The sequence below is a fragment of the Trachypithecus francoisi genome, unplaced genomic scaffold, assembly GCF_009764315.1.
Source record: "Trachypithecus francoisi isolate TF-2019V2 unplaced genomic scaffold, Tfra_2.0 Lachesis_group17, whole genome shotgun sequence".
In the NCBI taxonomy this organism is placed as follows: Eukaryota; Metazoa; Chordata; class Mammalia; order Primates; family Cercopithecidae; genus Trachypithecus; species Trachypithecus francoisi.
Genome location: NW_022681462.1, coordinates 82388060 through 82405669, shown reverse-complemented (window position 1 = coordinate 82405669; position 17610 = coordinate 82388060). Strand labels below are relative to the sequence as shown.

General features: G+C 50.2%; 1 protein-coding gene across 1 annotated transcript in view; it reads right to left on the bottom strand.

Moving 5' to 3' along the window:
• Nucleotides 1-17610, bottom strand: part of KIF3C (kinesin family member 3C) — a 58537-nt gene that overhangs the window by 27544 nt on the left and 13383 nt on the right. Inside the window, exons 2-4 of the mRNA XM_033176341.1 lie at nucleotides 2833-2934; nucleotides 2033-2155; nucleotides 739-857 (exon numbers count right to left, since the gene is read on the bottom strand). Of these exons, the coding sequence (XP_033032232.1) occupies nucleotides 739-857; nucleotides 2033-2155; nucleotides 2833-2934 (344 nt within the window). The remainder of the gene's footprint in view (nucleotides 1-738; nucleotides 858-2032; nucleotides 2156-2832; nucleotides 2935-17610) is intronic.

The following is a 17610-nucleotide window of genomic DNA, read 5'->3' as shown; positions in this document are numbered from 1 at the left end:
TGTTTTTTGTTTTTTTTTTTTTTGAGACGGAGTCTCGCTCTGTCGCCCGGGCTGGAGTGCAGTGGCCGGATCTCAGCTCACTGCAAGCTCCGCCTCCCGGGTTCACGCCATTCTCCTGCCTCAGCCTCCCGGGTAGCTGGGACTACAGGCGCCGCCACCTCGCCGGCTAGTTTTTTGTAGTTTTTAGTAGAGACGGGGTTTCACCGTGTTAGCCAGGATGGTCTCGATCTCCTGACCTCGTGATCCGCCCGTCTCGGCCTCCCAAAGTGCTGGGATTACAGGCTTGAGCCACCGCGCCCGGCCTAATTTTTGTATTTTTAATAGAGACTGGGTTTCACCATGTTGGTCAGGCTGGTCTCAAACTCCTGACCTCAGGTGACCCACCCGCCTCGGCCTCCCAAAGTGCTGGGATTACAGGTGTGAGCCACTGCGCCTGGCTCTAAAAATAATTTTTAAAAAATTTAAAATCCCTGCTTCTTATGCAAAGATGGTAGCCTCAGGGCCTTCAGAATTAATTTTGGCCAGCACCTAGCGTCCATTTTGAGGGGTTCATAAAATACAGGCAGAGGAGGTAGAAGAAACTCCAGCACGTGAGCCCATCCCTCAGCCCTCAGACGCATTTTATTCCTAAGGGACTCATGGGAGAGGAGACAGTCAGGATGCGGCCTTTGGGAAGGAGAGGCCCAAGTAATGATGGCTGGCTGTTGGACCCGGGAAGAAAAGAGCTGCGGGCCCTACTTGAGCTTGAGTTCGCGGGTCTGCTCGTTCTGCGCCTCCTCCAGGTCCTGCCGCACGCGGATGTACTCATCATGCTGGTCCTGGATCTCCGCCTTCACCGCCTGCAGCTTGGCGTAGAGCTGGATGGGGGGACAGGTGCCACTCAGAGGCTGGTTGGTGTGGCAACGAGGCCCCAGTCACTCAGCCTGGGCCGCAGGGCTGCAGGCTCAGAGTCTACCGACTCAGCCCAGGATGAGGCTGGGGGTCCTTTTCTTTACTCCCTGCTGTGCCCAACTCACCACGAATTGGGCTGGGCTATTTAAAGGGGTGCCCGGTCCTCCTACACTGAGGCCTGTGGCCATTGCCTGCTCTTTCTCAGCTGCTATCAGCATCGTGGAGTGTTCAAACGGGAGGGGACCCCAGGGACCTTTTGGTCCAATACCCTCCTTTCACAGATGCGGAAGCCAGGCACAGACTTGCTCAAGGTCACACAACCAGCAAATAGAAGAGCCGGAACTGGGACCCAGGGCTCATTTGGAGATCAAGGGCTCATTTGGAGACTGGGCTCAGGGAGCAGGAAGCCTGGAAGAGTTTGGAAGGTGACTCCTCCCACTCCAGTCTCTTCAGGGGCTCTCAAAAGTGGGGTGTGGAGGCAACAGGGCCATCCTGCTGCTCTCCAAAGCCGCTGAGGGCTGGGTCCATGGTAACTGCCTCAGTGGCAGTGCCTCTGTCGGGCCTGCCCCGGGGCAGCCATATCAGCCACCCCAAAGGGTCTCCAGGTTTCTCCCAGAATCCAAGCTGGAGCTTTGCTGCTTCCTGCCCTAGACCCTCCTCACATGTACATGTCTTTCCCTCCCATGGGCTTTGCAGGGTCCTGGTGAGCGGCTATTCTCATCCCTTGACATGTCCTTGAGGGCCTTATGCTCCCTGCCTGAGCTTCCCGGGGTTCCAGTCTCCTCCTCAGCCTCTCTGTATTCCCCCGGCCCTGCTCCAGGCCCAGCTATCCCAACTGTGACTCACTGGTGACACTGAATGGGGAAATCACCCAGGACCATAAGGATGGTAACCCTGGACACTGCAAGTGACAGAGTTTGCAGCCTGTCACAGCCCACCCTGGCCCAGGAGAAAAGGCTCTACTCCACCCCCAGCCCCAGCCTCCTGCCTCCCCCTGCTATTCACTCCCAAGGCCCAAGCCATGTCACTCAAGGGTTCAGCAGTTCCAGCCAAATGGGGAGGAGTCCCTGAAGCAGACACCCTTGGGCGGAGACTGCTGGGCCTCCAGCACACCTTGACCGGTCCTACTGCAGCGTCTCACCTTCTTGAGTTTCTTGGTTTTGACCTCCACCTCCTGCTGCAGGGACGTGTAGGTGCCCCGGAGCTCCATGGTCTCCTCATCCCGGAGCATCATCTCCTGCTGCATCTCCCGCTCATGACGTTTCTAGGCCAAGGACAGGCAGTGTGGCTCAAAGGAGCAGAGCATACCCAGGAGGGCCAAGAACGCTCAGGGGACTGGCTCACTCTCCCTGTGTCAGGACCTGGCTTCACCATGGCCCATGGCCCACATCCACCGCTCCCACTCAATCCTGCAGAGCCCCTGGGAACCCTCTTCTCAGTTCCCAGGGCCATGCCTTTGCCAGGCTCTGCCCCATGAGGATGGAGACTCCAGCCCTAAGAGCTGGCCTACTCCAGGGGTGTTAGTGACACAGATGGAGGCATATCACACTGCCTTCCAAGCTGCCTCACCCTCTCCCCAAGTAGTGTAATGGTTTATTGGTAAGACCAACAAATTGTGGTTCTTGACGATTTAGGGAAACAGTCATACAGTTGGCAAAGAACTCGCACCACCTTGTGGAAGGCCCAGGAATTAGCACCAGGTGGCTTGTGGAGGCTGACGTCATGGAGAGCTATCACGTCCTCTCGCCCACCAGCTAGCAGTGCCCCTGCCAGAGGGAAGACCCTGGGCTAGCAGACCTGTGGTCCCAGGGTGGCATGTCTGAGATTCTCAGCACTGTAATTCCAGAGATCCAGAGTCCACCATGGTTTACTGCCCTACACCTCCCAGATATGAGCTGCAGGCCATGCTCTCCAAGGGGACCTGGCACCTGGCGGCCCTACCTGCTCGGCAATCTCCTGCCTCTTCAGTTCCAACATCTTCTGCTGCTCATTGGTGTGATCCATGATGTTCCTGCCCCCGATGAGGAGCTTGCTCTCCATGGCCTGGGGACACAGAGGGGTTGGGAGGTGGGCTTTGCAAAGGGTCCACAACATTGCCAGCTGGAGAGATTTTGCTTCCCTGCTCTGTGGTCCTTCTGGGAGTGGACACAAGATGTGTCCCAGATGGGACCTTGCGGCTTTCAGGGAGAATGGAGCTTTCCCCTTCAGTGTCTCAGGTCCCAGTGCAAGGGTCTCATTGTCAGCAGGACCACTAGGGAGGCAGAGAGGGTGCCCCTTGGGGATCTAGGGCACCTGATCTGTTTGCTTTGGATACACAGGAAAGTTTTGTTCACCAGGGCTAGGAGGAGGATGGGGGTGGCAACCTAATCCTGGCAACCAGGACTCAGCTGGTATTGAGGATTGGGAAAGATAAGATACAGTCACCACGCAGCCCAGCCCTTAGCTAACTGGCTTCCAACTCAGGAAGACAGCTCTCAACACAGGCAGCAGGAAAGGGTCTAAATCTTCAGCTGATGTGGAAAGCAGAAGAAAAGCCAGAGAGCAGACTGCACAGCAAGAAGGAACAGCACGGGCCCAGCACAGCAGGAGCTTTGGAGAAGGCCAGGAAGACTTGGTTCTGCCCACTTACCTCGAGGCTTTGGGCAAATTATTCCCTTCAGGGCTGTCATCTACAATACTGGAACACTGCCTATGTTCCAGGATGGCTGGCAAACATTTGCTGAGCACTAAGTATCTGTTAGATACTGAGTTAAGCCTTTAACACCATGGTTTCCATCCTCTCCTAAGAGGGGCTATTCCCCTCCCCATTTAACAAATGAAGACATTGAGAATGACCAGCCTAAGGCCATGCAGCTATTGAGTAGCAAAGAGGAGAGATCTGAACCCCACAACCCCAGCCTCACTCTGCGAAAGCCCCTAGTCAGTGCTTTGGAATCTGAAGCTGAAATAATGTCAGATTTGTGTAAACTGTGACTACATAAAATGTATTTTCAAGAGAGTGCTGTCGGCAGCCTCTCGAAACCTATTCTGGTTTGGGGGGTGCCTGATTTGAAATTTTAGAAAATGAAAATAAAATAAGAAGAAAGTGCTCTCCCAGGGTACCCAGTTGTCCTCTGACTTCATCACGGGCCTCCTGGAAGGTTGAAATCACCTTGAACCAGTGGAAAAAGCTGGCTGCTTTTCCACCGGAATTTTTTTTTTCCCCAGTGGAAACAGCTGACCTGCCTGAGGGATCTCAAAGCAGGGGGTGCTGTCAGACTTGGGGAGCAGAAGACCACCTGTAAGAGCCACATCACTGGGAACACAACCGGACAAAGGTTAACAGTGGCTTTTGGGAGGTCAGGGACTGGGCTGTGTGAGGCTTTGTCATTCAAAGATGCTGAGTGAAGTTGGGGCAGCCAGAGAGGCACGAGCCTCACTCCAGCCCCACATAGCCTCAGAGGCTCAAGGCAGGCCTTGAGCCCTGGAGGCTGTCCATGCTGCCACATTGCAGCTGCCTGTGCTCCGGTTAATGATCTCCCCACTTACCCCATCGCCTCGTCACAGACCTAAACCCATCCTAGGCTCCTCCTTCGCACTCCAGGTCAGCATTTGCAGGACCGTGAGAGGGAAGAATCCCTTACACTGCACCCTCAGCGACTCACCGGCCTCGCCTCATCCCTGCCCTGCCTTTCATCCACTGCATCTGGCCAGTGAGTCAAGGCCATCAAACCAGATCCTCAGTGTGGCTCCCACCACCCCCTCTTTTTCATTCTTACTGATAGCTGCTAACTTCATTGCAGCCCCCACAACTCTCCTAGACCACTGTTGTGGTCTCCCCGCTGCTTCGGTGTCCCCTTCCACCCCTCCGCCACATGACACCCAGGCAGATCCACTAAAAACACAACTCTGGGCTGGGGACGGTGGCTCACGCCCGTAATTCTAGCACTTTGGGAAGCTGAGGGGGGGGTGGATCACTTGAGGTCAGGAGTTCAAGACCAGCCTGGCCAAAATGGTGAAACCCCAGCTCTGCTAAAAATACAAAAATTAGCCGGGTGTGGTGGTGCGCACCTGTATTCCCAGCTACTCAGCAGCTACTCAGGAGGCTGAGGTAGGAGAATCACTTGAATTCGGAAGACAGAGGCTGCAGTGAGCCGAGATCGCACCACTATACTCCAGCCTGGGCGACAGAGTGAGACTTCATCGCAATAAAAAAAAAAAAAACGCACAACTGTGAATGGTTGCTGCATGGCTTCAAACTACTGAATGGACCTCCATTCCTTGCAGGATGAAATCCAAGGTTGGCTGCAGTGACAGGCCCCGGGAGTTGGCCTGGCCTCCCGGGTTCCTCTCACCACTCATGCTCCGAGTGTGCTCTGCTCCCCAGCCTCACCAAAAGAATTCCAGCTCCCTGAGGGCCCAGCACGGTGGCTCACACCTGTAATCCCAGCACTTTGGGAGGCCAAGGTGGGCAGATCACCTGAGGTCGGGAGTTCGAGACCAGCCTGACCAACATGGAGAACCCTCATCTCTACAAAAATACAAAATTAGCTGGGCATGGTGGCACATGCCTGTAATCCAAGCTACTCGGGAGGCTGAGGCAGGAGAATTGCTTGAACCCGGGAGGCGGAGGTTGCAGTGAGCCAAGATCACATCATTATACTCCAACCTGGGCAACAAGAGCAAAACTCCGTCTCAAAAAAGAAAACAAGAATTCCGGCTCCCTCAATGTGCAATGGCATTTCACAAGCTCCTGGGTTCCTCCTCCCACTCCACATCTCACTCGAAAACTGCTAATTATTCTGCAAGGCACACTTTGACCATTGGGAAATTTTCCTTGATCCCCTCGAAATTGCTCTTTCGAGCCCCCTCAGTAACCAGGCCATATTCCTACTATTTCTCATAATAGAATCATTATTCGTTTACCTGCTGTCTCCCCTGTGAGCTCCGTCAGGGCAGCAGTCATATCTTACTCATATCTCAGAACTCAGTGCTTGGCAGATAACAGGTGCTAAAATACATATTAGATGAACCAAACAGAATCCTTGGGGCTTGTCCCAGAGCGGGTTCTGGGTCCCTTCCTTGGGCTCTCTCTTTTTTTTTTTTTTGACAGAGTCTCGCTCTGTCGCCCAGGCTGGAGTGCAGTGGTGCGATCTCGGCTCACTGCAACCTTCACCTCCCAGGTTCAAGCGATTCTCCTGCCTTAGCCTCCCACATAGCTGAGACTACAGGCCTGTGCCACCACGCCCAGCTAATTTTTGTATTTTTAGTAGAGACGGGGTTTTGCCATGTTGGCCAGGCTGGTCTCGAACTCCTGACCTCAAGTGATCCGCCCGCCTTGGCCTCCAAAAGCGCTGGGATTACAGGCGTGAGCCACTGCACCTGGCCACCTTGGGCTCTCTTTATCCCAGTTTCTCCTCCCCCCATTCATCAATCCACACTCACTGTCACGGGCCCGATCATCTGGGGAACCTGGCAGGAGGGGTGGGGTGGGTGTGAGAGAAAAGAGAAGCAGCACATGGAGGAGGTCCCTACTGTTGTGGACCATGGATACCTGATCCCGTGACGCTGGGTCGCAGGTCTTCAAGAGCCTGCTGTCTGGCTTGGGCTCCGAATCTGGGATACACGTGTCCATTTCAACCCTAAGACCTTTCACTTCCCCAGCATTTTATGGGACTCTAGCATTCTTTATTCTTTGACACCTAATCAAAAGACACTTCTCAAATTTCGCTGCATGTTAGAATCACCTAGGGAGCTTTTTTAAAATTCCAGAGCCAGGTGTGGTGGCTCATGCCTGTGGTCCCAGTTGTTTGGAGGCTGAGGCTGGAGGACTGCTTGAGCCAGGGGTTCAAGATCAGCTTGGGCAACATAGCAATACCCTATCTCAAAAATAAATAAGCAAATCAAACAAGAAATTCAGACCTAGTGAATCAAGATCCATATTGTACTGAGATTCCCAGGTAATTTGGATGCGCATGAATGTCTGAAAAGGACTGCTGTAAGGGGCATGCATACTATTAGCACTATCATTTTTCCAGTGAAAGCCCACAGAGGTGATGTAACCCATCCAAGTTCACATCATGGCCCCCTCAGTAACCAGGCCATATTCCTACCATTTCTCATAATAGAATTATTATTCGTTTACATGCTCTCTTGCCTGTAAGCTCCCTCAGGATAGCAATCATATCTTACTCATATCTCAGGGTCCCTGGATTTAGCACAGTGCTTGGCAGATAACTATCTGTGAGCTTTCACTGGAAAATATGATAGTTATATGCCTCTCATTAAATTTAAATGGAGATTCAGCTGAGCAGGATGGCTTATGCCTGTAACTGCAGCACATTAGGAGGCTGAAGTGGGCGGATCCCTTGAGTCCAGGAGTTCAAGACCAGCCCAAGCAACATGGCAAAACCCGTCTCTATAAAAAATATAAAAATGGGGCCGGGTGCAGTGGCTCAAGCCTGTAATCCCAGCACTTTGGGAGGCCGAGACGGGCGGATCACGAGGTCAGGAGATCGAGACCATCCTGGCTAACACGGTGAAACCCCGTCTCTACTAAAAAATGCAAAAAAAAAAAAAACTAGCCGGGCCAGGTGGTGGGCGCCTGTAGTCCCAGCTACTCGGGAGGCTGAGGCAGGAGAATGGCGTAAACCCGGGAGACGGAGCTTGCAGTGAGCTGAGATCCGGCCACTGCACTCCAGCCTGGGCGACAGAGCAAGACTCCGTCTCAAAAAAAAAAAAAAAAAAAAAAAATATATATATATATATAAATAAATGGGTCAGGCACGGTGGTGTGGGCCTGTGGTCCCAGCTACTCGGAAGGCTGCAGCAGGAGGATCACTTGAGCCTGGGAGGTTGAGGCTTCAATGAGTTGAGATCGCGCCACTGTACTTTAGCTTGGGCGACAGTGAGACCCCGTCTCAAAAAAAGAAAGAGAATTAAAAACAAATAACTTAAATGGAGACCCGGCCCAGGCCTGCCTGGCTCCAAAGCCCAAGCTCTTCCTATTGCAGGGGCTGCGGTGACTCCTTTAGGAAGCAGAACCTGCTAAAGGAAAGCAACATGTTTCCGGCAAAAGGAAATGGTGTCTGACTAATCTCCGAGAGTTCTTTCAGAATGGGACGGAATGGGTTATCACAGCACATGGGGAAGCCAGTGACCAGAACCCTGGAGGCTAAAGCGCTCCTGGTAAGGCTGCACATCAGAGGTTATTCAAAGTTACATGGGAATTGAGAAGATGGAGAAAGGGGAAGTGAACTAGGGAGAGGAAACAGAAATAAACAGGTATTTCTCTGGATGGAAAGGCGCTCAAGTGTGAAACAACAGGACTAATCTCTGAAGCTGTGCAAGAAGGAATGCATAGGTGAAATACCCAACTTCACAGACACCCCCAAGTCCTCCTAGGTGGTAAAGTACAAGAGAATTTCTAGCCTATGTGAGCTGACAAAAAATGGCAGATGAGCCATTTTTTTGTTGTCAATTGCAATTTTACATTTTGGGGAAAAGGAATCCTAACTCTACTAATGAAATGATAGCTATGGGCAATCAGTTATAAGCCCTAAAAAGGGGAGGAGGAGGAGGAGTAACACTCCATTGTTCCCAGAAGACACTGGCTGAATATGCTGCCACAGCTAAAAAGTCAGTAGCATCTGCCCAGGCACCATCATGAAGGCTTTTTGGAAACAAAACATTATACCCTCATATAAAACCATGATGCAGCTCAATAGGGAGTACTGTGTGTAGTTCTCTTACTGCATCTCCAGAGACATAAAGGAGAGAGAAGAGCAAGAGAAGGGAGGCTTAGGCCGGGCGCAGTGGCTCAAGCCTGTAATCCCAGCACTCTGGGAGGCTGAGGCAGGCGGATCACGAGGTCTGGAGTTCGAGATCAGCCTGGCCAACATGGTGAAACCCCGTCTCTACTAAAAATACAAAAATTAGCTGGGCGTGGTGGTGCACACCTGTAGTCCCAGCTACTCGGGAGGCTGAGAATCCCTTGAACTCAGGAAGCGGAGGCTGGAGTGAGTCGAGATCGCACCACTGCACTTCAGCCTGGGCAACAGAGCAAGACTCTGTCTGAAAAAAAAAAAAAAAAAAAAGAGAGAGAGAAGGACGGCTGAAGCCATCCCAGGGCTATTATAAGAGACTTTAAAATACAGAACTCGGCTGGGTGTGGTGGCTCATGCCTGTAATCCCAGCACTTTGGGAGGCAAAGGCGGGTAGATCACCTGAGGTCAGGAGTTCGAGACCAGCTTGACCAACATGGTGAAACCCCATCTCTACTAAAACTACAACAATTAGCTGGGTGTGGTGTCACATGCCTGGAATCCCAGCTACTCGGGAGGCTGAGGCAGGAGAATCACTTGAACCCGAGGCAGAGGTTGCAGTGAGCTGAGATCGTGACACTGTACTCCTGCCTGGGTGACAGAGTGAGACTCTGTCTCAAAAAAAGTAAAAAATAAAAAAGGACTCTTTGTTCTGAAAAGACAAAGAAAAGTTAAGAAGGTAAGTCTGGAAATGAAACAATCAAAATTGGGGGTGAAAAGGAAAGATCCAGGCTTTTCCAATCCATCTTGGCACGTAGAGTAAGAGCTCACACCTTGAGGTTTGACAGCAGCAGTGTTTAGGACAAATGAAAGGGAGTTTTACGGTTTATAGAAGGTAATACATTTACGAAATTTGTTACTTCAAGAGTTAACCCTGGAGTAAATAGTTACCAGTCTATTAAAGAATTCTGGGGACACGTTTTTAACCCTTTATTGTCTTTCTCTCCTTCCAGAAAAAAATAATTGCACAAACATCAAAATCATTATAGAAATAAAATGAGAAACGTCACATATTCCCTACCATGGCTACTTGGTTTCTTTCATTTTCCCTTTTTTTTTTTTTTGTTTGTGTTTTTTTTTTGTTTTTCTGAGACAGAGTTTCACTCTTGTTGCCCAGGCTGGAGTGCAATGGCGTGATCTCAGCTCACCACAACCTCTATCTCCTGGGCTCAAGTGATTTTCCTGCCTCAGCCTCCCAAGTAGCTGGGATTACAGGTGCGCACCACTACACCTGGCTAATTTTGTATTTTGTAGAGACGGGGTTTCACCATGTTGGTCAGGCTGGTCTCGAACTCCTGACCTCACGTGCTCTGCCCGCCTCAGCCTCCCAAAGTGCTGGGATTACAGGCATGAGCCACTGCACCCAGCCCCTTTTTCACCTCTATGGACATATTATAAACACAAGTTTATGTCTTGCTATTTTCAATTTACCTATGTATACACACACACACACACGTATGTAGATACACATGTATATGTATATATACATATATGTACATGTATATATAAGTATATACACATGTATGTATACGTATATATGTGTGTATATATGTGTATATGTGTGTGTGTGTATATATATTATTTATATATATGTGTATATATATATATATTTTTGGAGACAGAGCCTTACTCTGTCACCCAGGCTGGAGTGCAGTGGTGCAGTCTCAGCTCACTGAAACCTCCCGCCTCCTAGGTTCAAATGATTCTCCTGCCTTGGCCTCCTGAGTAGCTGGGACCACAGGCACCCGCCACCATGCCTGGCTAATTTTTATATTTTATTGTAGAGACAGGGTTTTGCCATGTTGCCCAGGCTGGTCTTGAACTGCTGGACTCAAGGGATCCACCTGCCTCGGCCTCTCAAAGTGCTGTGATTACAGGTGTGAGCCGCCACTCCCAGCCTAATTTTTTGCTTTTTTAGGTAACTTCCTTTTTTTTTTTTTTTTGAGACGGAGTCTTGCTCTGTCACCCGGGCTGGAGTGCAGTGGCCGGATCTCAGCTCACTGCAAGCTCCGCCTCCCAGGTTCACGCCATTCTCCTGCCTCAGCCTCCTGAGTAGCTGGGACTACAGGCGCCCACCACCTCGCCCGGCTAGTTTTTTGTATTTTTTAGTAGAGACGGGGTTTCACCATGTTAGCCAGGATGGTCTCGATCTCCTGACCTCGTGATCCACCCGTCTCGGCCTCCCAAAGTGCTGGGATTACAGGCTTGAGCCACCGCGCCCGGCCAGGTAACTTTCTTAGAAAGAAATTCCAGAAGAGGACAAAGGGTTATAAACATTTTGTATATCTTGAAACATATTGTCAGTTATCATTCTAATGACTTAAACTACTGCCAGCAGTAATAATGGAACCATTTTTATTACAGCATCATAGGCATGAAGTATTATTATTATTATTTGAGACAGAGTCTCACTTCGTTGCCCAGGCTGGAGTGCAGTGGTGCGATCTTGGCTCACTGCAACCTCGGCCTCCTGGGTTCAAGCAATTATCCTGCCTCAGCCTCCTGAGTAGCTGGGATTACAGACATGTACCACCACACCTGGCTAACTTTTGTATTTTTAGTAGAGATGGAGTTTCACCATGTTGGCCAGGCTGGTCTCAAACCCGTGACCTTGTGATCTGTCCACCTTAGTCTCCCAAAGTGCTGGGATTACAGGTGTGAGCCACCACGCCTGGGTCCGCATGAAGTATTATTATTATTTTATTTTTATTTGTATTTATTTATTTATTTTGAGACGAAGTCTTGCTCTGTCACCCAGACTGGAGTGCAGTGGCGCAATCTCGGCTCACTGCAAGCTCCACCTCCCGGGTTCACGCCATTCTCCTGCCTCAGCTTCCAGAATAGCTGGGACTACAGATGCCCACCACCACGCCTAGCTAATTTTTTTGTATTTTTTTAGTGGAGATAGGGTTTCACCGTGTTAGCCAGGATGGTCTCAATCTCCTGACCTCGTGATCATCCGCCTCAGCCTCCCAAAGTGCTGGGATTACAGGCATGAGCCACCGCGCCCGGCCATGAAGTATTATTATTTTTAAAATTTGTTATGGCTAGGCACAGTGGCTCATACCTGTAATCCCAACACTTTCAGAGATCGAGGCAGGTGGATTGTTTGAGGCCAGGAGTTCGAGACTAGCCTGGCCAACATGGCAAAATCTCATCTCTACTAAAAATACAGAAATTAGCTGGGCATGGTGGCGTGCACCTGTAATCCCAGCTACTCAGCAGGCTGAGGCACAAGAATCACCGGAGGCTGCAGTGCACCGAGATCGTACCACTGTACTTCAGCCTGGGCCATAGAGCAAGACTCTATCTTTAAAAATAAAATAAATAAAATAAAAAAAATAAACATTTGTTATAATAATAGATACAAAATCGAGCCTCTGCATTCATTTTATATTCTCCATACTTTTAAGGTGGTCTTGTGGAGGCCTGAGCTTTCCTCTCCCAACATACTCTATATTGTGTTTTTTGTTTTTTGTTTTTTGTTTTTTTTTTTGAGACGGAGTCTGGCTGTGTCGCCCAGGCTGGAGTGCAGTGGCGCGATCTCAGCTCACTGCAAGCTCCGCCTCCCGGGTTCATGCCATTCTCCCGCCTCAGCCTCTGAGTAGCTGGGACTACAGGCGCCCGCCACCTCGCCTGGCTAATTTTTTGTATTTTCAGTAGAGACGGGGTTTCACCGTGTTAGCCAGGATGGTCTCGATCTCCTGACCTTGTGATCCGCCCACCTTGGCCTCCCAAAGTGCTGGGATTACAGGCTTGAGCCACCGCGCCCGGCCTCTATATTGTGTTTTTAAAATCTTTTTGGTGATTTTTCTTTTTCCATTATAGACAGGGTCTTGCTCTGTTGCCCAGGCTGGAATGCAGTGGCATGATCAGAGTTCACTGCAGCTGCAGCTCCTGGGCTCAAGAGATCTTCCCACCTCAGCCTTCTGAGTAGCTGGAACTACAGGCATGTGCCAGCATGCCCGGCTAATGTTTTTGGTGATTTTCAAGTGAAGAGATGGACCTCAGATTCAAAACGAAATTCTTTGTTTATTCAGACCCCACCCTCCCCAGCTACCCACACCTAGGCCCGAGTCCTCCTCACTCAAAGGCTACCACCTCACCCTGTTCTTGAAGCCACCTGGACACTATCAGGCATAATTTGAGCTGCCAGTCAGGCCTGGGGTCTGATGTATTAGCCAAGCAAGACTGCTGAGTCCCCAAGTCCCAGCCCTCCTTCCTTCCTCTTCCCCATTACAGGAGGCTCAAGACCAGCTCCTGGGCTGGTTTCTGCTCATCTTTTTCCGGGTTGGATCTCCTCTGTGGACCTAGAACTCTGCTTCACCATCTCTCCTGCAGGCTGGGCCCTGGGCTCCATGAAGAGAATCCTGGACGATAACTAACTGGCCACTGTCACTCCACCCATCTGCCCAATGCCTGTGTGTTTCTCTGCCAGCCCTGCCAGGACCCAGCACAGACGTGGTCTGAATGACAACTAAATTTGCCTTATCAGTCACTGGCCAAGTCTTGCCCACTTGCTCAAACCCACACTCTCAGCCAAGCCTGGCTGACAGACCAGTCTTGTGCTGGGAAGAGGGGGCTGGCTCTGGCATGAAATCTGTGGGTGGGCCTCAGTCCAGGTGCAGGGTCTCTGCTCCCTCCTTCTCCTCAGTCTCAACCCATGCTGTCTGCTTCACTCCCATGCTCAGAAATATGTCACGCATGAGATTCTTTTCTTGGCTTAGAAATAGATTTTTTTCCTTTTCTTTTTTATTTCCACATTTGTCTGAGGATACCAGTGGCCATCTCCTCCTTTCTCTCAGAGATCTCGAGCCTTTTTCTTTTCTTTGAGACACAGGATCTTGCTCTGTTGTCCAGGTTGGAGTGCAGTGGTTCTGGACTCAAGAGATCCTCCCACCTAAGCCTCCCAAGTAGCCAGGACTATAGGCGCGTGAGCCAACACACCCGACTAATTTTTTTAGAGATGCTTAACCAGGCCGGGCGCGGTGGCTCAATCCTGTAATCCCAGCACTTTGGGAGGCCGAGACGGGCGGATCACAAGGTCAGGAGATCGAGACCATCCTGGCTAACCCGGTGAAACCCCGTCTCTACTAAAAAATATAAGAAACTAGCCGGGCGAGGTGGCGGGCGCTTGTAGTCCCAGCTACTCAGGAGGCTGAGGCAGGAGTATGGCGTAAACCCGGGAGGCGGAGCTTGCAGTGAGCTGAGATCCGGCCACTGCACTCCAGCCTGGGTGACAGAGTGAGACACCATCTCAAAAAAAAAAAAAAAGAGAGATGCTTAACCATCACCTATGAGGGCGGGGAGGGACAGGGATGCCCGAAATCCCTGAGCTCAGTTCAGGCTAGAATATACCAAGCAGGGGACGTGAGAATGTGGAGTTCCTAGTCCTGAAGAGAAGTTCCCTGAAGCTCTCAGCCATTCTAGTCAATGCTTCTTTTGTAATATTTCAGAGCAAAAGACTACAGGTGGGTGGGCCTGGGGACAGGACTGGGTTTGGTTCTGCTGATTCTAAACAAGCCAGTGTAACTAAAAGGCCAGCAGAGGCTATGGGGGTGAAAAAGACAGGGCTGGGAGCTGCAGGGCACCATGGTCTCATGCTTGAGAGATGGGTATGAAGGGCAGGGTAACCAAGGGGACTTTGGGAATCATCGACCCCAACCCCCATGCTTTATAGATAGGAAACTGAGGCCTAGAGGTGTAGTCCTCGAAGCCTGAGTCTCCTAATTAAGGACTCTTTGTCTAGCTGCTGCTCTTTTTTTTTTTTTTTTGAGACAGAGTCTCATTTTGTCACCCAGGCTGGAGTGCAGGTGCATAATCTCGGCTCACTGCAACCTCTGCCTCCCAGATTCAAGCCATTCTCCTGCCTCAGCCTCCTAAGTAACTGGAACTACAGGTGCCTGCCACCGCGCCCAGTTAGTTTTTGCATTTTTAGTAGAGATGGGGTTTCACCATGTTGGCCAGGCTGGTCTTGAACTCCTGACCTTAAGTGATCCGCCCACCTCGGCCTCCCAAAGTGCTGAGATTACAGGTGTGAGCCACCGTGCCCCACCTATCTAGCTGCTCTTATATTGACTATGTGCTTTCCAAATAACTTTCCAATTTGATTAGAGCCCTGATTCCAGAGCTGCTGTGACAACAGCCAGGTCACTACAGGGACAATGCCAGCTTGTAGACACAGCTGGGGGTACTCAGAGGCTCACCTTTAACTATTCCAAGAGCAAATGGAGTGCAAAACCAGAGCGGGGACAAAGGGGGCCCTGGTACTCATAAAGCACTGACGTGGAAAGCTAGAATGGAGACAGTCAGGCCCAGCCAGCCACTCTTCTGGGAAGACAGCATCAAGTATGATTTTACCAGGACAGATAAGCCAAACAGGCTCTGCCCTGCCACTGCCACCTATCTGTGACATTCTGCAGGAGACAGGAGTCTCAGATGCAACTGGCCATGTGCCTCGACTGGGTTAACTCCTTTTTACCTTAATCGTCCTATTTAACGCTCACAAAAACTTATGAGATAACGGTTATGATCCCCATTTGACATAAAGGAAAACTAAGGCCCAGACAGGCAAAGTGATTTGCTCAAGGTTTGGAGCCAGTAAATGGCAGAGTGATATTTGACCACTACTGCCCTAACTCCAAGTCCAATGTCCTATTCTCTGTTCCATGGCTTTCTTCCAGGTTCAGACAGGAAAGCACCTTGGAGAGAAGCAACATTTGGTATTTGTACCTTTGCCAACTCAGGAACCATCAGGAAAGCTCAGAGCCTCCTTGCTTTCTCTTTTGGCTGAAATAGGCAGGGCTCTGCTGCTGCTGCTTCTGCCTGTGTGACTCTTATGGGGGTCTTTGAGATAAGTGGATTAGAGCTCTTAACTGTGTGCTGGCAGGGAGGCTGTCAGGATCCTAGAGTCCCAGAGAGAGGCTAGAAACTCTGGAAGAATGTTCGTGGGAAGTGTCCCTGCACAAGTTCCATGGTGGAATGACATAAAGAGTGGCTGGGTATGGGAGTCAGGGTGCTCCAGTCCTGCTACACACTCTGCCACTCTCTTTGCTACAAAATCTAGCTCTTCAGCCCTCTGGACTTCCACTTCCTCATCTGTAAAATGGGGAGAATACCTGCTACCTTTCAGGCCTCGGGTAAGAACAGCAAGTTGGGCTGGGTGCAGTGGCTCACGCCTGTAATCCCAGCACTTTGGGAGGCTGAAGCAGGCAGATTACTTGAGCCCAGGAGTTCAAGACCAGCCTGGGCAACATAATGAGACCCCATCTCTATAAAAAATTTATTTTAAAAATTAGCCAGGCGTGGTGTCGTGCGCCTGTAGTCCCACCTCTGTAATCCCATCTACTTGGGAAGCTGAGGTGCAAGGATTCCTCAAGCCCAGGAGGTTGAGACTGTAGTGAGCTGAGATTGCACCACTGCAATCCTGCCTGGGTGACAGAGTGAGACCTTGTCTCAAGAAACAAAACAAAAAACAGAAATAAAACAAAACAACCAGCGAGTCTGAGAGTAGGTGTGAAAGTGCTTGGTAAGTGATAAAGCACACCCAAATGTTAGTCGTGACTCGCTGTTTTGGTATCTGATTGGTATTTTACCCACCACTTGCCACAAAGAGCAAAAAACAAAACAACAATCTCAACCGACCCTGCTTCCATCTCTTAGAAAATACAGCCACCCCTACCTTCACAGACCTGTTTCTCCTTTTCCAGCTCCCTGATTGTACATCGTGAGGAGTCAGCAGTAAGAGAAGAAGAAATGAAAGAGACAATGGGGAGGGGATGAAGAGGACCATTTGCAGATGAATAATGCTATTTTCAATGATTTCCTGCCCTGGGGGACAAAGGTCAGGAGACTGAGTGTGAGTCTTCTCCTTGGATGGCTCAAAACACAATAAAAATGACAAACGGTTCAAGTGCTAGGAATTTCCTTATTAAGAAGAAAGAACAATTTGAGATCAGGAAAATATTGGCCAAGGGATGAGGTGAGCTGGACTGCAGTCTTGTACTGGACAAGGCAGGGATGCCCAGAGTGCTTCAGCTCACCTTGAAGAAAAGCAGGAAGGAAACTAATCAGCCCTTTTGCTTTAGTGAGAAAACCACGAGCCCCTCAGATCAATGCTTATCTTCACCTTTCCACCCTATTTCCCTCGCTTATTTGTGGCTTTCTAGAGGGTTTCTCTTCAGCAAATACAGGCAACAGAATGTTCCAGTGTCAGAACTGGATGAACCTAAGGATGTATATAGTGTAGTGTGAGCAGTTTAGAGATGAGGTGCAGGGCCCAGAGGGGTTAGGTTAGTGGTCCTCGGTCATACAGCCTCTAGGATCCCAGTCAAGGCTGGGTCATTCCTCTCTGTCCTTCACTGTCCTTCATTCAGGCTGGTTTCTAACACTGGCCTGCTTCCAAGGTGAATCAGCAAATGGTACAGAAAGCAAGGAATCATCTTTTTTTTTTTTTTTTTTGAGACGGAGTCTTGCTCTGTCACCCAGGCTGGAGTAGAGTGGCATGATCTCGGCTCACCGCAACCTCCGCCTTCCGGGTTCAAGCGATTCTCCTGCCTCAGCCTCCTGAGTAGCTAGAATTACAGGCGTGTGCCACCACACCCAGATAATTTTTGCATTTTTAGTAGAGACGGGGTTTCACCATGTTGGTCAGGCTGGTCTTGAACTCCTGACCTTGTGATCCGCCTGCCTCAGCCTCCCGAAGTGCTGGGATTCCAGGCGTGAGCCCCCGCGCCTGGTCAGGAATCATCTATTGGTCATTCCTTACAGCTTATGGGAGGGAAAGTGACTTGTCCAAGGTCACAGGATTACCAATAACTGAGTTTAACTCAGCATTATTATCAACCCTGGATTTTCCTCAATTATTCATTACCTTTAAGCAAATCTTCCAACTAGGCATTAACATATATATTTTACA